Genomic DNA, 26058 nt, shown 5'->3' on the forward strand with positions numbered 1-26058 from the left:
TAGAAAATGTCAACTGTTACATTGAATCTTCTTAAAAAAGAGATAACTAAAAATTGTACATTGATCAGCTTAATGACTAGAGACATTAGAGCAAATAATTAAGACAATATACAACCACTTATAACTATACATATGGTAACATAGCATTGTTTTATAAGTCTCTAAGCTTATAAGTTGACACACCTTTTCACAGCAACGTATTTTCCATCTTTGTTTAAGGTAATGGACAACAAATACAAAGTTACATCCACAGTTTATGTTCTTATCCTCCATTAGTTTTCACATAGCTTTTAAGAATTTTTTTACAAGACTTACAAACTGGCAGAGAGGACACTTAAACAAAAGCAGTAATCATACATCTCATTAAATTATTTTTGAAGAAAAATGAATTGGATTTTTGTGTAATGCAATGGTCTTGAATTCATCACCAAGGCAATCTCATGTAGTGAAGAGAACACTGATCGGAAGTTAAAAGTATACTCAGTCAGTTAAGCGTCTGACTTCGGCTCAGGTCATGATCTCAGAGCCCCACATCAGGCTCTCTGCGCTGGCAGCTCAGAGCCTGGAGCCTGCTTTGGATTCTGTATCTCCCTCTCTCTCTGCACCTCCGCTGCTCAGATTCTCTCTCTCACTCTCTCTCTCTCTCTCTCTCTCAAAAATAATAAACATTAAAAAAAATTTAAGTATATTCATGGACTGACTCTAATATAGACTACCAGTGAAATCTAGAGAAATTAACTTCGGTGTCTTATGATTTTCATTTTTCCCTTTCTTGCTAGTTTCACTGAGTAATATAATCCCAAAGAGAAATATATTTGAAAGGAATTATAAAGTTATTACAAGATGTCATTCTGGTTTATTTCAAAAGAGAGTCTTCATGTGACAAGTCTTAATCATTGTCTTTTTTACTCTTCATGAAAAAAGTTGACTCTTTTCCGTATGTTGATAAAGATTTTCAAGATACTGCTTTACTAAGATTTTTTTTAAGTAGAGTGACTAATATTACACTGTATGTTAACTAACTGGAATTTAAATAGAAACTTGAAACTACAAAAATAAAATAAATGGAATAGTTTTTAATTTGTAGTTGTTTAACTTCAAAATGCATTGTTTTAAACCAAATAATATTTACATACTCATGTAATCTTTCTTATCCACTACTATATTAATTCTGAGCACAGCACAGAGCAAGAAGGGTTTAGCATAGCTCATTTTTTTTTACCCACCAGAGCCTTCAGAGGAGGATGCAGAATTCTTTTGCCAGTTAAACTATATTTAAACCATCTGAATCCTTCCTAGTCTTCACATACCCTTCTACTGTAGAAGAATTGATTCTATGCACAGTGGCAAACATTTCAACTTGGAACAACCTGTCTTTCCAAACTCCAATGTGTATTCCACATGTGCTTTTTTGGTATAATGTTTACAAAAGGTGATTTGGTTCAAAATATAATTAGCCTTGGAATCAAGTGTTAAAAGCTCCATATAATTTTTGAAACACTTCAAAATTTTCTCCTTCAATAGTTTTTATGTTAATCCCCATTTAAAGCCTAGATCACTTTTAGAAAGCAATAGGAAAATTTACAAATAAGATGTAGCTTATTCTTTGAAATGAGATTTTAATTGTTTTTGTCCTCCATTAATGAAACTGAAAAGGCTTGAAGTTAATAATAATTGGGTTTTATTTGATTTAGATTGTTAGAAGGCTTTAAAGCCAATACTTAAATCATCACATTGCAATGTTTACAATCCAACTTTTTCTCAAGCTCTTTTATCCAAAAATGAAACTTAAAAAATATGGCCCTAAAGATCAAAATGCCTGTTTTTACTTATTTTATTAGATCCAGATATATTGCCTTTATTCTTAAAAAATTACTGACTTTCCATTCAATTCCTTTTATTCCTCTTTAAATGTGTGATTGTCTACCTTAAATTACCTCGGGATGTTTTCATAGAAATGCAGTCAACCATCTGAAAGTAATTTTTCTGTCTGGTATGTAGGGAGTTTGATGTGTGTATGTGGCATGCTTGTAGCTTAACATTCCTTACTACTCTCATTCTCATCAAATATTGGCTAAAATAGTCAAAACAGATGTGTTTATGTGTGTATATATATTTTTTCTCCTTAGACTCTAGAGAAAACTTTTTTTGTGAGTGTTAAAGGGTTTGTCAGACTTAAGGAGAAATTTCTGTTTAGTCTTTTCTTAAACTCTTTGGTAACTGTTAGAAGATTGCTTCTAAGGTGCTATTTATCACCCTGAAATTTAATGATTTTAGCATGTTTGAAGAGAGAGTTTAAAAGATAGGGGGATAAATACAATTGAAAAAGGCAGCAATTCAATAGTATTTCAACAGACATCATGGGTAGCCTAAAATGGGAATGTTTCTACATATCCAGAGGTAGGACTTCTCTAGTTCTGACGTGATTACCAAACAGCTCTCTAAGGTTTAATATGTTAAAAATGAAGGAGGTTAGTCAGGTTGACATCCCTGGTTAGAAGGAAGCAAGGGAGGGAGGAGGGGGAAAGGAAGGAAAAATGACGGAGGGGAATGGAAAGTTGACAAAGAGGGAGGAGAAGGGAACTATGAAAATAAAAATTGATGATATAGCTCTCACCCTTTTTGGTCCAGTGTGTGCGGAATGTCCCATTTCCCTTTTAACAAGTTATCAGTCAGTAAATATTGAACAGTTACTATGTTTAAGGCACTGTGCTATGGGCTGGAGATACCACAGTAAACAACAGAGAAATTTTCCTTGTGAAATTTACACTCTAGAAGAGGGGCAGAATTCAAGCAACTGATTTAATAAATACTTATTGGACTATAAATGGCATGCTATGAAGAAAAACTACAACAGAAAATGCGAACAAATACAAAGGAACCCAACCAAGAGTAAAGTCAAGGAAAGTATCCCTGAAGAAATAACATTTTTGCTTAGCTCTGAAGGGTGTGGGTGTGAATTTTTAGCAAGAGGAAAGGAACACCAGAGGAGGACAGAGTCCTGGGTGCCATATGAAGATAATTTTACAAAGAAGGGAGTAGTCCTCTGTGTTAAAGCTAAGATAGATCAGAAAAGTCAAGGGACCTAAGAATTGTCTACTGGATTTTGCAACATGAAGGTGCTAGTGACCTTGACAAAATAGCAGTTTTGGTATATTTTGGGGGGCAAGAGCCTAATCAGAGTAGGTTCAAGAAAGAGAGAGGAGGAAATTCCACATAAAAGTGAGATCCTACACTATTTGTCTTTCTGTGTCTGGCTTATTTCACTTAGCATAATGTCCTTTGGATTCATTCATGTTATCACAGATTGAAGATTTCCATCTTTTTTATGGCTGAATGATACCCTGTTGAATACATATACCACATTTTCTGTATCCATTCATCCATTAATGGACACTTAGATTGTTTCCATATCTTAGCTATTATGAATAATGCTACAATGAATATGGGAGTTGATATATTTCTTCAAGATACTAATTTCATTTCCTTTGAATATATTCCCAGAAGTAGGGTTGCTGGATCACAAGATAGTTCTGTGTTTTTTTGAGGAACCTCAATACTGTTTTCCATTTTAAAGTTGAAATTTGAGAGTAGTCCTCATGTGTTCTCACCACACATATACTACACATATAAATGGTAACCATGCGAGGTGAAGGATGTGTTACCTAGATTTTGGTCATCATTTCATATCATATATGTATATTATATAATCATGTTGCACACCTTAAAAATCATTTTGTATGTATGGCCTTAATATATAACATTTTTATTTGTCAATCATACCTCAATAAAGCTACGGAAGAAAGAAGGAGAGGAATTAGAGACTGAAAATATAAACAAGGCTTTTAGGAGTTTTTTTCTGTAAAGGGGAACAGAGAAATGAGGTGGTAGAGTGGTAGTTTGTGGGTGAAGAGAGGTGGCATTTTGGTTTTTCAAAATTGGAGAAATACAGCATGTTTCTTTGCTAATTGGAATCATTGGGTAGAAAGGGAAAAATTGATGCTGCAGGAGAAAGAAACGAACATTGTTCAAGAGATACCTTTGAGTAAATAAGAGAGACTAGGATCCAGTGAACAGCTCAGTAATTTGGAATATCCATAATGTCTAGTATCCTTCCATTCAAGCATTCAAAAAAAAAAAAAAACTTTACTCAATACCTGCTCTGGGTCAAAGTATTTGCCAGCAGCACTTATAACAAAGATACCTAAGACCTAGTTTCTGCAAAAAAAAAGTAGAAAAACCTCTAACAGACAGATATATATAATACAGTTTAATAATATATAATAATACAAATATACCAAAAGCACTAGGAAGGAGCCCAGGACAGTGGGCAATTAGCTCTGCCAAAGGGCATTGTGGCATTTGCAACTGCACTAAATATGCTTTATTATCTAAGGAAGAAGTTAGTTTATTTTCAAGCAATTCTGTACAGTAGTATTAAAACATAGCAATTCCGTTTTAAAACAAGTACTTTAGATCATTATAAAGTACTTCATCCTTGTCAGTGTTCTTAAAATTATATTTAGTGTTCTATTTGTGTTTAATTACAGCTAAATATAGTTCATAATAAAAAAGACTGCTTACCTTTAATTTCAGAATAAAATTCAAACAAAATCTAAAAATAATGATTTTTCAACTCTACTACATTTATTAGAATACAGATACACAGTGCACAATTCTCACCTGTCTGTAAATCCAAGTTAAAAAGGTCCAGATGTGCAATAGATATGAAAGCCAAGTAACAAAGTAGTTTAACTGTGTGACACTAGCACAGAGATATCACAAGGCTTATGATAGGGTATCAAATGTACTCTACAGTTAATAAATGCTTTGTGCTTAGAGGAGTAAAAAAATTATGAGGTAGTGGTCAGCAAAATTCTTAAATGGGCTCTTTTTTTTTTACTATGTTCTTGGCTATAATTATTAATTTTCATCATTAATTAGTAAATGTAAGTGTCATTACCTAAAGAGATGTCTTAAAATTTTTCAGATTATTTTTAGAGATATTATTAATTTATGTACAGTTACATAAAGAATGAGTCAAATGTGTTTAATAAGCCTTTACAAACCATACAAACCTACAAGTATTTTTACTTTTATTTTATTTAAAAATAATTTTAGGTTTGTATGTATTAAAATACATATATTAATAATAGTGTACATTTGATTTAAATCTAACAATGATGTTTATAGTACCCTTTTATTTTTAGCCAGTAGTACTACAGCAACAAGCCGTAAAGTTGTTTTTCCATTTGAACTTTGCTGTCTTGTGAAATTAAAATACTGCTATACATGCAGTAGCAAACATTTCTAAGCTGCACTCAAAGATCTCTGTATTTGGAATTAGAAATAATTTAAGCTATTGTTTCTTTTTCAACTTGCCAAGGACTGCTATTTATGTAAGAATGTTACCTCATTCTCTTATTAAGTCTGTTTCAATACTGCAGCGCAATAAAAAAAATTATAAAAGGAGCAATAGCTATAAGAATATGATTTCTTAATTATTAACTAATACTTCTAAAAATGGTTATTTTTACTTGCATTGCTAAATTCATAGCTTTATAATCAGTAAAAGCAAAAGCCTGATGTCTTACAAAAGTACATTTTAATTAAGATTTTGATGTTTTTTATTTAATTCAATACCTTTTTCTCAATTTTATGTTAGCAATATATGGTATACTTCTATTTAAAAATCACCAAAAAGTGTTTAGTCTTCTGCAAAATTTCTCCTGTGGTTAATAATAGAACCAGACATATCAAAAGTTTAATTACATACCTCAATGACTTAGCTTGTTGAGAATCTCAAAAGATGACCCAAAATACAACAAATACAATTATGTATTTCATATTCTGTGTGTGAAGTATGTTTCTTCTTGTTTTTGTACATATATATTTGACTTTAAACAACCAATCAATTCTTTGAAAAGCATCTAACTACTTTCAAATAAGATATAGAGCACATAAAACAACTGCTTATTTATTGCATTATTCACATTCTGAAAGATTTTCTTAGTGACATGTAGAAACAGTGTTAAACTTGTTAATTGCTTCAGTTTCAGTGCACATGATGAAATTGAGTTTATTGTATTTTATTTTATTTTATTTTTTTTATTTATTTTTGGGACAGAGAGAGACAGAGCATGAATGGGGGAGGGGCAGAGAGAGAGGGAGACACAGAATCGGAAGCAGGCTCCAGGCTCTGAGCCATCAGCCCAGAGCCCGACGCGGGGCTCGAACTCACAGACCGCGAGATCGTGACCTGGCTGAAGTCGGACGCTTAACCGACTGCGCCACCCAGGCGCCCCATGAGTTTATTTTAAAAACCAAATTCTGAAGAAATAAGTTGTACTTTTGAAAACACAGAATTCAGAACATTGAAAATCTGGATAACTGAATATGCCAAGCAGTTGAATAGACATGACAAAGGAGACCTTTCCTAAAACCTTTACACCACGCCGGAAGGACAGAATATATCGACCTGCATCAGCTCTCCCTAAGCTTTCCCTTTGTAAAGAGATCTACTCCATGAGAATTTTGGAATCTTAGATGACTGTCTATAAATTCATTTGCATACTTTGAAAAGAAGCCATTAAATAAACACAAATTTTTTTGGCTCATTTATAATTTTATCATATCTAGTTCATTTTCAGATTTTCCAGGAGCTTAGCAAAATATACTACGTAAACTCTATCATTCATTGTACATAATATAAATCCATAAGGTTACATTTTCTGTAGGAACAGAATTAGAAGTCTCCTAATGGAATTTTTTTAAATACATAGACTGATCATAGTAATTGATCATGAAATTTAGCTGGTCAAGGAGGGAAATGAAGAGGATATACAGTGACCCAGAGGTGTCGCAAGGTGAGAAGATCAGTAGACTAAGGGGGAGGATATTTGGACTTGGAGTGCTGTAGGGATGCACTAGAAATACAGAAGGTGGTAGTGAAAAGTGGGATACTTGAAGGGATTACAGTCTTGGGAGAGGACAGGATTAAGCATATGACTACGGGAAAGGGAGAAGGAGAGAACCTCGAGAAACTCAGTGACCAGAGTATTGGAGGGTGAATATTGAAGTCCCCAAGAATCATGGCACAAGTTTCAACCCTGGCAGTACATACTTCCCAACTGTGTGTCCTTGAACCAGTTACATGTCTCAATTTCTTCATCTGGTAAAATGAGGGTAAGGATAATATATTTCTCATAAGTATGAGGATTAAACAATTTAATACTTATAAAAGCACCTTAGTATTGATATATGAGTTAGTACTGTTGTCACGATCATCAAAATCATTGTTATGATCCAGTCCTGTGTGTGTCTTTGCTTTTCATTTAAAGTGTATTTAGCAATTATTTTATGCCAGGCATTGTGCTCGGTATCCTTTTTAAAGTTTTGTATGATTTTCTTTGGCCCTTTTGTGCTTCAGGAATTTCAAGTTGGTCAAAAATAATACACTGAAGCCTCACCAAAAAGTTATCCTTGAAGTCTGTGCCATGAGTTCTGCTTGCTTAAAGTAAAATGCTGTTTAGTAAGAATATAGACCTAGAGGGGAGGCAGAATAGACCAAAGCAGTGATTACTTGGATCTGGAAACTAGACTTGTTCACAATAGCAAAAGAGATGCTTGGGGAGAGAGCCAGCTATAGGCCATAAAAGGGAATCTAACCATATTGCTGAAGCATGGTGGTATATCCAGAATGTATTGTGACAGGAGTTGGGGGGCAGACAAGATGGGAAGTTAGCATTGTAGTGTTTCAACATGAAACAGTGGATTAATGTCCTTGCAGGCAGGTTAAACGCAAGGGGCTAGTATCTTGGAGATTGGCTATCAAGATGTAGGCACTTGGGCATTGGAGAACAAGACAGAAGATGAAGTAAAATCCCTAAAATAATGTACTCTTTGTAAAGGACCATACACTTAAAGTCAAGGGCTCCTAAGAAAGTAAACCTAGGCTATTCTTAATTATTTATAAAAGAATGCCTTAAGATTGCATTATCATCTGGCCAATTACTACAGGCAGTTTCACCTTCTGGCTCAAAACACACATTTTTCATCTACACAAATGCCAACCATAACGTTGCATATGGGTGAGTGTGTTTTGCAGACTGTAGCTAAAAATCAGTGTTAAGTTTGAGCGGACATGGGGAAGAAAAACAATGTGATGTGAATTTTGTTCTCTGTGTTTAGGCAAGCTACGACCTATATCTATGCCAGTGGAATATAATTGGGTGGGGGACTATGAAGATCCAAATAAGATGAAGAGAGATAGTAGAAGAGGTAAGTGTTATAGAATTTCAGTGTAGGCTGGGTTGTTGGAACAAAAAGCAAATTTAAATGTTCCTTAAATAGGATGTTATGGCTTCAGTGGAAAACTTTATTCTGTCATTGACTTTATGATACACCCAAACCAACTCAGACCAGCATTTAACTATCTTGATATGGTATTAAATAGATATCTTCTCTGAATGTCTCTTAAGGGATTCAGGGTAGATAAGAACACTGTTAAAAAATAAATATCTGATTGTTATTTGAAAGTTACTATTTGGAAAACAAGGTCAGAAGTGTGAAACTGCATAAAAGAGTTAAGTTCAGTGAATAGGAAGAGATCGTAATCAGTCCCCATTGGTCCGCAATGCAAACTCATTACTTTTGTATTAGTAAAATCTTAAAATGAGCATTGACATACATAAGTAAAGCTAATGGAAACTGGGCCAGTGACTCTAATGAAAACCATATAGAAATGGAAAAAAAATGCTTTGCTTTTTTTTCTCTTCTGTTTGCTGTTCAGGGTTATCTTCTTACTTGGGGGTGGGCTACACTTGAAGTATCTACCAAAAGTAAGTTTTTATGTTCACTTGTCCTGCTATTGAGGTGAGCTGTAAAGAGAGCCTCTGAAAGTCTCTCTACTAAGTGGGATTTGACCAACTGTGGATATGGTAGGCTACTTCTGCTTTCAGAAATAGAGAGCTATAAAGTTGTAGATAAAAAATAAAACAAAGCAAAAAAGTATTCATAGAACCTCAGCTCACTAAGCTTCCTTCATAAATATTGAACCCATTTGCCTGTTATTTCTAGCCACTGTACAGAATTTGCCATACAGGGATAACCAAGCACGAATATTTGCTTTATTAGTCTATTCAACACTGGTTTTGTGGAGTGAGCGTTTCAGAAAATGTTAGTGAATACAGGAACATTGACAGATTCCTTTACATCTATGTATTCATTCCATTTTCCAAACTTTAGTTTCTAACTTCATTTGTTTTATAGAATTAATCAAGAAAAAATAAAAAGAGAAACGCTTATCATACGCCATTTCTGAGTCACTGTTTTGGGAGTTCATATGATAGTGCTATCTTGGGGGAAAAATGCCTTATGAAGTTCTACGTGCTGGCTATCAGTGTAAGCATAGATTTTATGAACTGAGTTTCCTGATTCAGAATGTGGGCCTTAAGTTGTCTAAAAATGCTACCTAGTCAGTTAGAAGTCAGTGTTTGTCATCAATTTTAGCAGAATCCCACTGGGGGAACTTGTTAAAAATTGTATGAGCCACACACCCAGAACTACTGATTCAAGCTTCAGTGATTCTCATGTAGTTGGTCCAGAGATAAAATCTGGAGAAATAATCTATAGGCTATTTCTGATTGCCCTATGATCCCAAATAAGGTTCTCTATATTTTCACTACATAGGTATTTTATAAATAATCCTGTTACATTTCTGAAATGACATCTAATAGCACAATTAGGAGAGAATGGTAAATTTGGAATATTTGCATATTTATATTGGTGTATTTATCTGTTTTTATATAGAAAACTCTCTACTCCGATATATGAGCAATGAAAAAATTGCTCAAGAAGAATACATGTTTCAGAGAAACAGCAAGAAGGACACAGGGAAGAAGTCTAAAAAGAAGAGTGATAAGAGTAATAGCCCAACTCACTATTCACTGCTACCTAGTTTGCAAATGGATGCACTGAGACAGGACATCATGGGCACGCCTGTGCCGGAGACCACACTATACCACGTAAGTAAAATTTCAAAGACTCTGTGCTACAGCTTTTATTGGGAGCCTGGCAAATGACTCTTTGGGGGTAAATTCCAGATATTGTATCTTTATCCCTTTGCCAGATTTCCACAAAAGATCCTAAGTTTAGAAAATTTTTAAAAAACCTTGATGGCTTGATTTGTTCTTTACTTCATCTGTTCAGTGAGTTCATATGTTGTACCAGGTTCAATTTTTTAATGAAATCATAGGCTCAAAGTGACAGAGAATGATAATTAATTAGTTGATTAATCACCTAAAATAATAAATAGTAAATGGATGGCTATCAAGTTCAAATTAAAGATAGGATTTTTAATATATTCATGATTTCATTTAAAAATGAGCATCACGGGGTGCCTGGGTGGCTCAGGCGGTTAAAGCATCGACTTGAGCTCAGGTCATGATCTTGCATTTCATGGGTTCATGCCCCACATCGGGCTCTGTGCTGACAGCTCAGAGCCTGGAGCCTGCTTCCGATTCTGTGTCTCCCTCTCTCTCTCTGCCCCTCCCCTGCTTGTGCTCTGTCTCTCTCTGTCCCTCAAAAATAAATAAGTTTTAAAAAAAAATTTTTTTAGTAAGCATCTCTTGGGGCACCTGGGTGGCTCAGTCAGTTGAATCCGACTTCAGCTCAGGTTGTGATCTCATGGTTCGTGGGTTTGAGCCCCGTGTCAGGCTCTGTGCTGACAGCTCATACATAGGCTGGAGCCTGCTTGGGATCCTGTGTCTCCCTCTCTCTCTCACCCTCCCCTGCTCATGCTCTCTCTGTCTCTGTCTGTCTCTCTCTCTCTCTCTCTCTCTCTCTGTCTCTCTCTCTCTCTCTCTCTCTCTCTCTCTCTCTCTCTCTGTCTCTCTCTCTCAAAAATAAACATTTAAAAATTTCAAAAACTAAAAAAATAAAAATGAGCATCTCTTACCTATTAGTCTTGGAGCATGGTGCTCAAGGCAAAACTGAGAACACATAGATAGCGCATTATTATATGGAGAGAAAGAAACACCAAGAGTTCCGATGTAAATTGATTGTTGTAATGGGTGGGTACAAGAAGTGTAGGAGGGTTAGGGGAGGGGGGCAGCTTTAGCTTTCTGGGAAAGTGAGAAAAGATTTAGAATGGGGAGTGTTTGTGTGAAGAGTGAAAGATAAGTAGCAGTAGTATGGGGAGAAGTATATGGAGGTGTACCACATTCTCTTGTGTGAAATATGGTATGTCCCAGGGACTTCATGATGCTCAGAATTACCAGTTCACTAAAAACAGAGGGAAAGCACATGAGGAGGGGGCAGTAGATGGGCCTAGAGAAGTAGGCAGGGCTTAGATCAGGAATTTCAAGATAAAGTACTTAGGCTCTTTATTGCAGTGAAAAAAAAAATTATTGAAGAATTTTGAACTGGGGACTGAAATGATGAGAGTGGCTTGTTGTATCCCTCTGTTGCATAGCACTAATGAAGAGGTAGGAGGCCAAAGTCAAAGCCATTATACCCAGGCTAGGTGGATGATGAGAAAGTAGGACAGTAGCACTGTGGAGACTGAGAATCTTGTTAGCCAGAACATTCAGTTAACAAAATCAACCCATTGTATGCCATTTTCATTAAAAGGAAATTTGTTGTGCCAGTGTAACTGTAGCTTCTTACTAGGAGCCCTTAAAAAACATGGATGACAAGTTTTTAAGTAATTTCAACAACTCTTCTTGGTGATCAGAATATTAAAAATTTTTAATCTGTCACATGGTAGAAGGTATACCATCTAGGTATATAAAGTGTGAAAGATTTAATCATTTATACTTGAATTACTTTTCTCAGCAAATCTTTTAAATCATCTTCTTATTCTATAGCTCTCTCATAAAACTAGAGTGTAGAAAAATATCTTCATTTATTTGGCTTGAAGTAGGAGAGCAGTTAGCACTCCTAGGTATTCATTCTGTACCCTCTCCAAGCGTCTTCCCCTCTAAGAGAATAATGCCTGTCTCAAAACCTGCTCCCCTAAGTGACTGACAAATCAAATGATTATATTTGCCACAAACATTCGTAGTCAGTCTGAATCTTAGCTGCATGAAGGGGACCACTTTCGCTCTCACTGTCAGAAATGCTGTCTGAACACCAGGCTCCCTCTAGAATCTAGTGCTCCAGTCAAAAATCCTAAACATGAGAGACAGCTGATCTATTCAAGAAGGAAGTTAGTAGTGAGAGATGAGACTCAAAAAGGAAGAAGAGGCCACTTCACCCTGAGCATGTAAACTATTGAAGAGGTTGGATTTATCCTAAAAGCAACAATAAGCCATTGAAGGCACTTTTAAACACTCCCCCTGTGCCATCCTGTCGTGCACATCTGGACAGTAGTATACTGTGAGGGAAGAAAATAGATGAATGTTGTGGATTGTGGTTTTACCTTATGGAATATAGTAAAAAGTGAATCAAACTGGTAATCAGGAATATCCCTGAGTATTGAGTATTGTAGAGGAACATAAACTGTTACCACTTTTCTGAAGGGCATTATTTAGTTACATGTTATCAAGAGCTAGGTCTAGTAACTTCACTTCTAGAAGATTATTCCAAGAAAGAAATCAGTCTCCTTTTTGCCTCCTACTTTTATTGTGTCCTGAGTCTGTAAGAAGGTATTTCCAAGACAGGTGATATTTATCCCAACTAACTTTTGACAGAGGGACAGCATGTAAGGAATATTGTTAATTATGTCAGGGGGTGGGGAGCAGGGGAGTCCTGCATTGTAACACTGACCCACTAATCCCGTAGTAGAAGTATTGACACTTTCTAACTCTATTCCTTGTTTTAAAATAATTGCTAGCCCCAAAATGTATGCCTAACCAATGTTCAAATGCCTATAACCAACGTTCAAAGGAGAAAACATTTATTAGTGAGGTTTTCACTAGGCTCTGAGTTCCCTTGAGGACAGTTATCAAGGGAGCTTCCACATTTATTGTCTTTCAAACCTCATAACAACCGCATTTGCAAATGACAAAACTCCAACTCAGAAGGATTATATGATTTACCCAAAACTGTGTTGCAAAAAGTGTGAGCGTAAGGACTGGAACCCAGATCACCTACTCCAGTGATCTTTGCACACTCTACCTTGCTTCTCTGTGCATGGTAGGATTCCTTACACAAATGAATTTATGCTTTAACAACTAATTGAATGAATTTTCAAAAAGTTTAAGAAACATGTGCGTTCATATGTTGATTTTGATAACATTTTCAGTACCTGGATTGATTTGTACCCAGATTTCTCTTTTGCTCTGTGTTCCTATTTTTTATTAAGTTCAGAAAAAACATACAGAGGCACTGCTGTTATAAAGCACAAGTAGTTATTTGGCATGATATATTGCTGAGACTGTGGAAGATTGTAATTAAAATTGCCTGGACCTTGGAGACAAAATAACATACACTTAAGTGATTGCTTTTTATATTTTGCAGGAATACTTGGTTGTTTTTGTTTATACACACCTATTTAAAAATTAAAGTATTTTTCCTTATGTTAAATTGTCCTAAAACAGAAGATCAATATCAGTATTTCATCACCTTCATGATGAACTACTCATCTTCATTCTTACAGTTATTCATTTGGATAGCACAGCCATTTTGAATGGAATGGGGCTGAAGTGGAAGTGGACTATGAAACCTGAGTACTGAGTTTCATAGACTGCTATCTCTGTTGTAATATAGTAACTCCCTGTGCTCTGGGTTCAAATTTAGAGAAAATTTAATTGAATTTAGTGGCAGGATTATATCAATTTTAAATACCCTTTAAACAATTTACGAAAAGAATGGTGTGTGTGTGTGTGTGTGTGTGTGTGTGTGTGTGTGTGTGGGGCAGAGAGGGAAGACGGGGTTCCCTCTAAACAGAACCAGATTATAATCCCCAGTGGTCTGTTTTGGAAGGCAGCTCAATAAAAATACACAAAACAAGGCAAATACAGTTTGGTTTTACTGTTTGACTCATTGCGCTTTGCAATTATAGCAGAAATGTTTATTTCATAATAGAGAAGATTGAGACACAGATTTTTATTAATTACATATATTTGTTATTCCAGTTTATATATTTTTCTTAAACTTACTTAAAAGGAAATCACTCACTATGCTCTAACCACCCTGATCATCTACTTTTTGACATACTGTGCCCTATACTGAAACTGTTTTTACCCCTTTTTCCCCTCCTGGCTGACTTCTATCTAAATGTGAAATTACAGAGAGGCTTTGCACGATTACTACTACCCTAACGTAAATCAGCTTCTTCTATTACAGTCTCTTAGCACTCTCTATATTTTCTTCAAAACCTTTTTTTTGGGGGGCGCCTGGGTGGCGCAGTCGGTTAAGCGTGCGACTTCAGCCAGGTCACGATCTCACGGTCCGTGAATTCGAGCCCCGCGTCAGGCTCTGGGCTGATGGCTCAGAGCCTGGAGCCTGTTTCCGATTCTGTGTCTCCCTCTCTCTCTGCCCCTCCCCCATTCATGCTCTGTCTCTCTCTGTCCCAAAAAATAAATAAACGTTGAAAAAAAATTTTCAAAACCTTTTTTTATGATTTGTAAGTATATGCCTAGTTATGTGATTGTCTGCCAAGTGTCTTTCTCCCTTGTACATAGTAGGGAGGACATGTCCACATGCATGATAGAAAAGGATAGCTTTCCCATTTTGTTCAGCATTATATTTCAACACCTAATATAGGTATAGTAACTTATAAATGCTCAGTAAGCATGTGATGAATAAATGAATGAATGAGTAAATGTGACAATAACTTCATTGCCTGTCTCAGGATATCTCCATTGTTGTCCTCAGCCTGCAAACAGCTACCTCCATGTCGTAGGCCAGCCCTGCTCAGCACAAACAGGCCTTCAGTTGGAATGTATGCATAATGGGAATTCCCAGGAACTTATTACCATAGGCTCAGTGTCCCATGTGCCAGAGGAGAGTCCTAGGACTCTGAATATCCTCTCTCATGTTTATCTAGTCCACATTACTAAATTCTGCTTTGGTTCTTGCTTCTTATTCATCACTACCATCTCATTATGGAGGTCGCAATATACCTTTCTGCCAAGCATGTTACTTTTTGAAAAGAGTGTAATTTTATTTTACCTACTCACTGATTCTCTGTCTGAAAATGTAGGAGTTGTTAGCTACCAAAGCCCTCATCTGACCTTGAGAGAACAGGAAGAAAAGCCAGACAGCATTGTGTGTGTGTGTGTGTGTGTGTGTGTGTGTGTGTGTGTGAGAGAGAGAGAGAGAGACAGAGAGAGACAGAGACAGAGGGACAGAGACAGAGACAGAGGGAGTGGGAGAGGGAGAGAGAGGGAGAGAGAGAAATTGAAATGTAGTGATAAGGTGGGAATGCAAACTGGTGCAGCCACTCTGGAAAACAGTCTGGTGGTTCCTCAGAAAATTAAAAATAGACCTACCCTATGACCCAGCAATAGCACTGCTAGGAATTTACCCAAGGGATACAGGAGTACTGATGCATAGGGGCACTTGTACCCCAATGTTTATAGCAGCACTCTCAACAATAGCCAAATTGTGGAAAGAGCCTAAATGTCCATCAACGGATGAATGGATAAAGAAATTGTGGTTTATATACACAATGGAATACTATGTGGCAATGAGAGAGAATGAAATATGGCCTTTTGTAGCAACGTGGATGGAACTGGAGAGTGTGATGCTAAGTGAAATAAGCCATACAGAGAAAGACAGATACCATATGGTTTCACTCTTATGTGGATCCTGAGAAACTTAACAGAATCCCATGGGGGAGGGGAAGGAAGAAAAAAAAAAAAAGAGGTTAGAGTGGGAGAGATCCAAAGCATAAGAGACTGTTAAAAACGGAGAACAAACTGAGGGTTGATGGGGGGTGGGAGGGAGGAGAGGGTGGGTGATGGGTATTGAGGAGGGCACCTTTTGGGATGAGCACTGGGTGTTGGATGGAAACCAATTTGACAATAAATTTCATATATTGAAAAAAAATAAAAATAAAACCCTTTAGATAAAGAATGATTAGATTCAGGTCTTTTTTTTCCTTGATAAGATATACATATGACAACTTGCTCTCACATTAAAGCTGCTGTACTAAATCCATAAACAAAATAATAATTTATTTTAAATCTACATGCTGACATGCCAGAAAAAGTAAAATTTGATTATGGATCCAGACAACATGCAGGTATACTTTCATAAACTGATTAATTTAAAATAGATTTAGAGTAGGTGTTCAAAAATCTGGATAATCTTTTCATAACATTCCAACATTTATATGGTTTGTCTTAGGATATAACAGCAAACATTCATTTGTTGTTTTACTTCTGATAATTACTTTTATCCATCCTCTTCAACTTGTGAAGGTATTTTTGGTGGAACTCCTGGAGGAAGGAGGTGGAGAACGGTCAAAAGACTTTTTTTAACTTAACATTATGAAACAGACACTATTCTAAGTAGTTTATAAATCTTAACTTATTTAATCTTCATAACAGCCTTATGAGGAAGGTGCTGGTGTTATTCTCATTTTACAGATTAGAAAACTGAGGCACATGGATTAAATAAATAGCAAGTGGTACAGCTGGAATTTGAACATTAGCACTGTGCCTCTTACCATTCTATATTGCCCCTCAAAACAATAAATAACATAATTTAGCAGAAACTCTACAGCAATTCTAGTAGTATCAACCATGTGTAAAGCTCAATCTAAATACTGTAGAATATATATTAACTAATAATAATGCAACTGCTGCTATTAATGAGGGCTAACATTTATTGATTGCTTTCTCAGTTCCTATCCTAAGAATTTATACACATTATCTCATTGAATCCTCAAATTGACCTTGTGAGGTTGCTACTATTTTTATATCTATTTTGCAGAACTGAAACACAGAGTTTACCTTACTTACAGTCACACAGCTAGAAAGTAGCAGACTTAAGATGTGAGTTCAAGCAGTGTGGCTCCAAATTTCACATTTTTAGGTGAATAACGCCATTTCTACTCATAAGTGTCTTACCATCTATTAGAGAAGACAGACCTATTATCACAATGATGCAAACTATGCTATATTGTCAAGATATAAACATTTATAATGAAATTTATCTGTATTCATAAAGGTTAGTTTGTCTAATCACTACCTGACTTGGCTGCATTGTTTCAGGATCAATGAAACAAATAAATTTTGGTGGCTAAAAAGCCATCTCTAACCTAACAGTTGTTTATAACAACCACTTTTTCTGCATTTTTACTTTACTCACTTGGACAGCAGCAATAGTACAGTGTTACATGATGTTTTCTTCACCAGGGTGCATGCAGACATGTTAGATCTACATTATAAACATTATTGTATTCCCATTTGTATGTTTTCTTTGATTCCCTATGGATGACTTGATTATTTATAGAGTGTTAATGTCATATTAAGAGTAGTTTAGGGCACCTGGGTGGCTTGGTCGGTTAAGCGTCCGACTTCAGCTCAGGTCATGATCTTACAGCTCCTGGGTTCAAGGTCCTCATCAGGCTCGGTGTTGACAGCTCAGAGCCTGCAGCCTGCTTGGGATGCTGTGTCTCCCTCTCTCTTTCCTTCCCGCACTCACGCTCTGTCTCTGTCTCTCAAAATTGAATAAACGTTAAAAAAAATTGATTTTAAAGAGTAGTTTTAGCAAAGCCCTGCACAGGAACAACCTGGACTGTGAAAAGCCTTTCCTGTTGGGCCATTTTACCAGAGCAGTGATTCTTCAAGTACAGACAATCCTTGGCAAAGGGCTCCTACTGGCTGAGGCTTGATGCAGTGATTCTTATGGGCAAATAACACATTTCACAGACTTTCATTTTCACTTGTGACTGGATATTGCTTACTAGTAACCTACAATATAATTGTAAAAAGTTAGAAATTAAATAATCTTAAATAATGTATTGATAGAGTTTACCGAATATTCTAACTCACTGTTTCTCCAAGAAGCCTGGTATCCATGCAGCTGAGGGTGTAATTGAGCTATTACTATACAAGCATGAACAAATGTAGACAGTTCAGGTTCCTGCCATTTTCAGGTGGAATGCTATATTGATAATGTCATTAGGATTTGTTTTAAGTTATCTGTAGTTTTTGGTTGCTGTTTCCTTTTCATTATAAACTATGATTAGATTTCATCACTTTTGGTTTTAGTTTGTTTTAGGTTGCTTGCTCTTTTACCTTCTAGCATATGATTCACATTACACACGATTTTCTAAAAATGATACTGTGAATCATCCAGACCACATGGTACTTATACAGTCATAAAGTGGGGACAAATGGACCATCGAGTCTGTTGGTCTGTCTTAGGGGGCCACAGTCAAAAACTGTTAAGACCCACTACTTTAGATGGAAGCCAGTCTTTTCGGTTTCATGTTTGAACAAATGTAGGTTTCCTTCTGCTAGTTCCTGGTTAGATAATGGCTGTCAGGAAGCACAACACCAAATCTGGGTTAATTAGTGAGGCATCATGCAAAACAGGACACAAAACAAATGAATTAGGAATTACTGAGTTAAAATTTATTAAATTTGAATCTTATTACAAATTCCTTGTTGCCTTTGGAAAAATAAAACCTAAATTCTGAGGCGAGGTCTCTGACTTGTTGTTAAGGTCAATATTTGGAGATATACCTGCCTTGATCAGAGAGGTTAAAGAAGCCCCGTTCTCTCATGTTGTAGACCTATGTCGTCCAGCTTTCTAGCCACAGAAAAATTTCCTCAAATTTTGTTGGCAGTAGGCCTTTTTCACTCTGATAATCATCTCACCTACATTACTTCACCACCATAACTCCTTTAATCAAACATGTCAAGTCTAATAAAATGCCAGGTAAAATTATTTTACCCCTAGAACTCTTTAAAGCCTCTCCTGGTTGAAGGACCATAATCTATATCAAATTATTTTCTTCACTCAGCTCCTAAAATCTATTATCCCCTTGATGGTTTTAGCATCCTCCAATTCCACAAAACTATAGGCCTAGTGATTCGCCATGTATACACAAATCTCATCCAAAGATTCCTCTTTTGTTTTTAAATATGAAATTTATTGTCAAATTGGTTTCCATACAATACCCAGTGCTCATCCCAACAGGTACCCTCCTCAATACCTATCACCCACCCTCCCCTCCGTCCCACCCCCATCAACCCTCAAGTTTGTTCTCAGTTTTTAAGAGTCTCTTATGTTTTGGCTCCCTCCCTCTCTAACCTTTCTTTTTTTTTTTTTTTTCTTCCCCTCCCCCATGGTCTTCTGGTAAGTTTCTCAGGATCCACATAAGAGTGAAAACATATGGTATCTGTCTTTCTCTGTATGAGTTATTTCACTTAGCATGACACTCTCCAGTTCCATCCATGTTGCTACAAAAGGTCATATTTCATTCTTTCTCATTGCCACGTAGTACTCCATTGTATATATAAACCACATCTTCTTTATCGATCCATCAATTGATGGACATTTAGGCTCTTTCCATCATTTGGCTATTGTTGAGAGTGCTGCTATAAACATTGGGGTACAAGTGCCCCTATGCATCAGCACTCCTGTATCCCTTGGGTAAATTCCTAGCAGTGCTATTGCTGGGTCATAGGGTAGATCTATTTTTAATTTTTGGAGGAACCTCCACACTGTTTTCCAGAGCGGCTGCACCAGTTTGCATTCCCACCAACACTGCGAGAGGATTCCCATTTCTCCACATCCTCTCCAGCATCTATAGTCTCCTGATTCATTCATTTTGGCCACTCTGACTGGCGTGAGGTGATATCTGAGTGTGGTTTTGGTTTGTATTTCCCTGATGAGGAGTGACATTGAGCATCTTTTCATGTGCTTGTTGGCCATCTGGATGTCTTCTTTAGTGAAGTGTCTATTCATGGCTTCTGCCCATTTCTTCACTGGATTATTTGTTTTTCGGGTGTGGAGTTTGGTGAGCTCTTTATACATTTTGGATACTAGCCCTTTGTCCGATATCCCAGACTACATGTCTGCATTTCTTGGCCCATACCTGGTATGGCAATGAAGTTTAAGGCACAGTTGTTGACTACTGTTCCGTTCTAGTTTCTTGAAGGTAACTTTTTGAAAAACAGTGTTAAATTGTTTGCAGCCTTCATGGACTCTTCATTGGCTTTTGGCTCAGGCAGCAACTGGCAGTGGGCCAAACATCACTGACTCAACCTAGAATCTCAGTTGTAAATTATATTGCTAAATCTGTTTTTTAACATCTCTGCAAATATCAGACTAAGCCAAGAACAGGATCCTAATAGGCTTGAACCCAAAACCATGTTGAGAAATATATCAGTGTTTCAGTTCCTTTTCTTAATGTGAAAATAATTTTAAATTAACTAGATACAAACTTTCCTCCTAAAAGAAAGAGTAGATTAAGTTATCTTCTCATATGTCCTTTTATTATAAATTTGGAGTGGCCTCAAGAGAGAGTGGTTCTAGTATTTAACCTCCTCTGGATAAAAGAAGAGAATTGTTTTTTCTGAGATTCAGATGGCCAAGAATAATGCTGTACATATAGAACATGAGCTTAAAGTCAGCTGTATGAACCTAGACACATTTCTGAACCTCAGTTTCTCATCAGTAAAAAGAGGATAATACTTACCTAACATGACTATTTCACAATTAAATCATATGTTGTGTATAAAGTTTTTTTCACTGCACTGGGTACATAGTAACTATTTTAATGCCATATGGAACAGAAATTAATCTGTATACATTGGAAGGGAATTAACTTCCTGTCGAGCAAATCAGAAAGCTTTCTAGGACTAAAACGTGTGTTTTCTTTGGACATTAATGAGTGTAGCAGTTAGGGTTAAATCAGGGAAGAAGCACTAAGTGACATGGAATAAAGGACTAGATCTTACTCATTTGAGGAGCTGGTTAAGATGCCTCAGCACAGCCAGTGATCATGAAGAAAATCTGGATGTGAAGCCAGGGAGAGCAAGATAAACTAGAACCCATGAGCACAAACTTGAGCCTTGCCTCCAACTTCAACAACAAAGCTGATGCCTTCCACCATGGAGATTCACAGGCTCCCAGTCCAGCACTTCAAGGAGCTGAAGTTGTGGGTTCAGCTGCTGACTCATGCATACGAACAAGCAGCTGAACAGTGACAATGTATGTGAGCCACAGCAGTGACTGACATCCTACACCAACCTTCAGAGCATAAGGGCTGCTGCCTCACTTGTGTTCTCCAAAGTTCACACAAATTTATTTGTGGCCAACCCAAACTAGAACCATATAGAGAAGGGAATTCTGAAACACATACTTCCAGCTTTGCTAAAGTGGCACAGGAGGAAGCCAGCACACTGAGGTTTCCTTTTCTGTGGCCACTGTAGGTGCCTACCAGGTTAAATCTTCTTTGAAAATTGTCTAAGGACAGCCCGTATGAACATCAGTGGTAAAGTGAAAAATTCTAAATTATCATAAATCTGGAATGAACTCAAGGGACAGCCCACCTCTCTGAAGATATCATCCCTATAGACCACTGACTTAATCTTCCAAAGCATATACTGGAAAATCCAACTTCAAATTGTCATTTATCTATCTTTAATCAAGAAATTGACTAATAGAAGTAATAATTAGGATAACATGTCTAATCTACCTGAAGGGGTTTGTACTTAATACAATATGTCTAACAGTTCCTTAAAGAATCTCTTTGCATACTCTGAGGAGGAGTACCACAAGGCTGATATCTGGACCACGTTACCTTAGCCACTTGGTGAATCTCCTTCACATAGTTGCATTGCATCCTGTCCTCATTTTGTAATCAGATGACTACCCTAAGAAACAACCATATGAAATCCAATTCTTTGTTTACTATGAAAATATTTTTAAGGATACTGTGTTTTCTACTCCTTTGTGTCCTCCCCCATATATGTTTTTATAATTGGCTAAAAGCATTGGCTCCCTGTGATAACAATGTATGGAAAATATCTGATACAGTATCTGGCACTGCAATAGTCCACAAATATTCTTAGTATCTTTCCTTCAACCATACTCCCAAAATGTCCTCACCAGTGGGATGAGAGCAAGCCAAACCTAGTCTAGGTACATTTAAGGCAACCAGTCTAGAGAAGTGGCAGCAAACATCAGGCCCTGTAGAAATCTAATTTTTCATATCTGAGCTTGCATAAATTGCTTTCTTTCTCTTCCTCAGTCTTCTCATTTACAAGATGAGTGTAACACTGCAGAGAGGACTCTGGAAAATGCCATCTAAATTGATACCATAATGATGATTTGATTCCTGCTGCAAACACAGAATTAAAAAAAATTCCCATCAAGTCCTTCTTTCCCTTCTGTTAGATAAAAACAGTTTTGCTTTCTTAGTCACAAAATTGTGTGCTACTAGATGGCCTACTAGATGGTTCAGTATGGAAGAGAAGGAACAGTATGATTTACCTTTTCAACTATTTTATTATCATATAGAATGACTTATAAAACTTTCTAAATTTAATTTTTATTTTTACCCAGTATTCTCTTTGAAAGATTTTCTGATACAAAAAAAAATCTCCAGATCAAGGAAACTGCAGCAAAAGTAGCAGATGTGGAGACATTTGAAGTGGTTGTCTTGGAGAGTTTGTCTAGTCTATAAAAGCAACAATCTCAGAATAAGAGCTCAATAAAAACATACTCTTAGCCATAAAGGTATTTAGATAAAAGCTAGCATTCTTGGAATTCATTACACTGACATGGCAAAAATTTCATGTTGGGAAAATCTTACAATATATCAGAGCAACAAACCTAAAAATAAAAGTATCCAGAAAAAGCTGGTTAGTTTCATATTCTTCTAAGCCAGTAAGTCAATAGCCAGGAAAATTTTTCAATAATTATGATTCAGTAATATCATTGCTGACATCATTATCATGCCATATACAGTGTCTTCATTTGGGATTCTTAGGCTTTGTGCATCTTCATAGAGGTGACTATTTTTATATTATTTATTTCTCTTTTCTTTTACATTTATTTCCTTGTCACTAAGTAGTCTTCAGAAGGAAAATCTGGTTCTCTCAGTTTTTTCTGATCATAAAGGTTTCTTTGTCACAAAAGATGGGTGAGCCTACTCTGATTTCTTTGACACCTAGATGTTGACAGTTGGTTAAATGGAAGTGTCAGGAGCAAGAACTGCCCTAGCTCTGCTTTTCACCTGTTTAGACTATCTGCCTCCATCTTGTGCAAAATCTGTGTTCATTATACACATTAATCAAGCACCCCAAAATAGCTGTATGTAATATGGCTGGCAAGAAGTTATTTCCATACATAGTGGAGCTTTAGCGTAAACTTAAGTGCCTTTCAATGAATAATCTAGCATTAAGTATTAAGAATGACACTGATTATGGGTATATATGATTCCTAAAACATCAGTGATTGGATATACATTACTGACTAAGGAAAAATGGCTATTTTTCCCTTCATTTTAAAGTCAGAATCATGTACAGTTAATGATCTAAGAGATATTCTAAGAGCATTTGGTCCAAATCCCCAACACTGCAGATGAAGAAATAGAGGTCAAGAATAGTTCAGTGACTTGACTGCAATCATAGAGCTGGAATATGGGGTAGAATATGAAGAACTAGAAGTCAGGTCTCCTGATTCCTACCACACTGTTGCTCCAGTGGTACAAAGCATTCCATTCTTGGTGAAATATAAATTTTCCAAGTGTGTCACTCCAGCTGGTGTGTTGAGAATAAACTGAAGGGGCTGAGGCAAGTGTGGGCACAGAGAGTGAAGATGTGATCTGGTTGATTCCAGTGAGAGATGACAGTGGCTTACCCCTGGGCTCTGAAGTCGAAGTGCTGAGAAGAGGTTGCACTCTGGATATGTTTTGAAGGGAGAGTGGACAGAATGTGCTGTCAGATTACATATGAAATGCCATAATGCATAGCCTCAGTGTCCTGCACACATAGGTGACTAGTAACTGTTTGATTTCATGCTTTCAACAGATAATTTTATGTCACGTCCTGTGCTAGGAGCTGAGTATAGCATGGTGAGCTAAAGCAGATGGTTTCTGCCTTCATAGAAACTAATGCAGTAGTTAACAACCACATCTTGAGAAAGTAAACCAAGTAATTTTTAGGCATTGCATAATAATCAGCAGTGTATCAGGTGAAAAATTGCATAACACAATGAATCAGCTGCAAGAGATTTCTCCTGGGTAAAGAATTAGTGGAGAGGCAGGCTTGCCTTATTTGGATCACTGATTTCCTCATCAGTATTGACATAGGGTTTTTTAATTGCACTGAGCTCAATTAACACTGTTAATAGATTTGAATAAAATGTTATTGCAGTCCCATCCTTGTCTAACTTGGCTGAGCCTTATTACCTTTCTGTACCTTAGTTTCTATCTCGTTTGCAAAATTAAAATGTTAACATGAGCCTTCCTCTCATGAAAATATTTTGATTAATGGTCGCCAGAAAAAAAAGAAAAACCCTGCAAATCTTTATTTTAATCCACAGAGCAATCTAACTTGCTAATTAAAATTGACAAAAGCATGAAAATTAGAAATTGATAAAATGTTTCCAGTTTGAATTATCTCCATTAATTTAAAGGTGTTACCCTTAATATCTTTCTGTTATGTAGAATCCTTTCGTTCACATAGCAGTGTATTTATATCACATGTCACGAGAGGTTTTCTTAAGTGAAAGTCATCGTGTCAGAATCAGTTTTTCTTTACTCTCACATTGTTACTATGACTACAGAATACTTACTTGGGAGGCAGTATTGCACAGAGTGCTTAGGAGAATAGGTTTGGGGATTGACAGACCTGGGTTTTAATTTTAACTGCACTATCTCTATGGTCCTGAGCTAGTTGTTTACACAATCTGTGTCTCAATTTTCTCTCCTTTAAAATGGGGTTAATGATAACAACTGTAAAGATTTATTGTAAGGATTAAGATCAATAACTGATGTAGAGCCCCTAATACTATGCCTGACATAGAAGCCTTCAGTAAATGATAATTATTGTGATCCAAGAATGACAGTTCCTGTTTCCCAAGGGCGGTGATTCTTGTTACCCTTCTTAGCTCCTCACCTTTAATCACTCTTCTTCCCACCTTACCACCCCATAGGAAAAGTGGAATCACCTTATGGGATCCTGTATAAGATCCTGTATAAGACTCCCTTCACAGTCTGATGTACAGTGTATTCTTTTGATGAAACATAGATTCTGCCCAACCTAATGAGTTTGACCTCTAGATTCCCCTTGCCAATTACTGCCTTTTTAATGTTACTTGACTGATAATTTATTAGCACGCTTAATGTTCTTAAAAACACTCTTATTTTTTTGAGTGCATGTGGAATCATTTTGAGTCAACATAAGTCGGGTTGGCTTTATTGACGGAACCGAGAGCAACCTCACCCCACTGTACTCAGAGACCTCGTGTGTGAGCAGTGTCTCTTACCCTTTCTGCTCACTTCACAGTTTCCCTCTCAAGCACCAGAATGCGAGGCTACCACCAACAGGAAACGTGTTCAATTCTATGCTGTTATTTCTTGTAAGTGGAAGATTTCTTGATTTAATATTCAGTCTGATTAAAATCTCACCCCACTTCCTTATATTTAGGTCTTTTTTCTGCCAACGGACACTAATGAGAAAGTAAGGCAAAATACTTTTCTTTGTGAAATATTTAATTCTCAAAGGCTTTGTTATTTAAAAATTAAATAGGTGAAAGTAGCTATCATTTATCCCAAGTGTTTCAAATTGCTAAGCACCTTCTTTTCTTATGTATAAGAAAATAAGCTATTGGTTTGACTAGTCACTGCAGAAATGTTGGAACTTTGCAGAAAATTACAGTAAGAGGAAGTTGCTATATTGCAACAAGAGAGTATTTTGATTGCAAATTTTTCCATAAGTGTGGCAATTTGCAACTTGAGAAGAATTTAATAGTAGCTGAGCTTTCAAAATGTAACACAGAAACTGTCATTTTCTTCCACAATTAAAATAAGTGCTTCTGAAAGTTTCAGGATAAGAATGACCCAAATTACCCTCCCCCCACATTTCCTCATCCAAAAGAGGGGGAATGGAGTTTGAACAGAACATCTGTGGACAAAATGAA

General features: G+C 36.5%; 1 protein-coding gene across 1 annotated transcript in view; it reads left to right on the plus strand.

The window, feature by feature from the left end:
• Positions 1-26058, plus strand: part of CNKSR2 (connector enhancer of kinase suppressor of Ras 2) — a gene marked incomplete at its 5' end in the record, with an annotated part of 233171 nt that overhangs the window by 134351 nt on the left and 72762 nt on the right. Inside the window, 2 exons of the mRNA XM_040468808.1 lie at positions 8191-8280; positions 9811-10025. Of these exons, the coding sequence (XP_040324742.1) occupies positions 8191-8280; positions 9811-10025 (305 nt within the window). The remainder of the gene's footprint in view (positions 1-8190; positions 8281-9810; positions 10026-26058) is intronic.

The sequence above is a fragment of the Herpailurus yagouaroundi genome, unplaced genomic scaffold (genome assembly GCF_014898765.1).
Source record: "Herpailurus yagouaroundi ecotype Mexico unplaced genomic scaffold, PumYag 67793, whole genome shotgun sequence".
Lineage (NCBI taxonomy): Eukaryota > Metazoa > Chordata > Mammalia > Carnivora > Felidae > Herpailurus > Herpailurus yagouaroundi.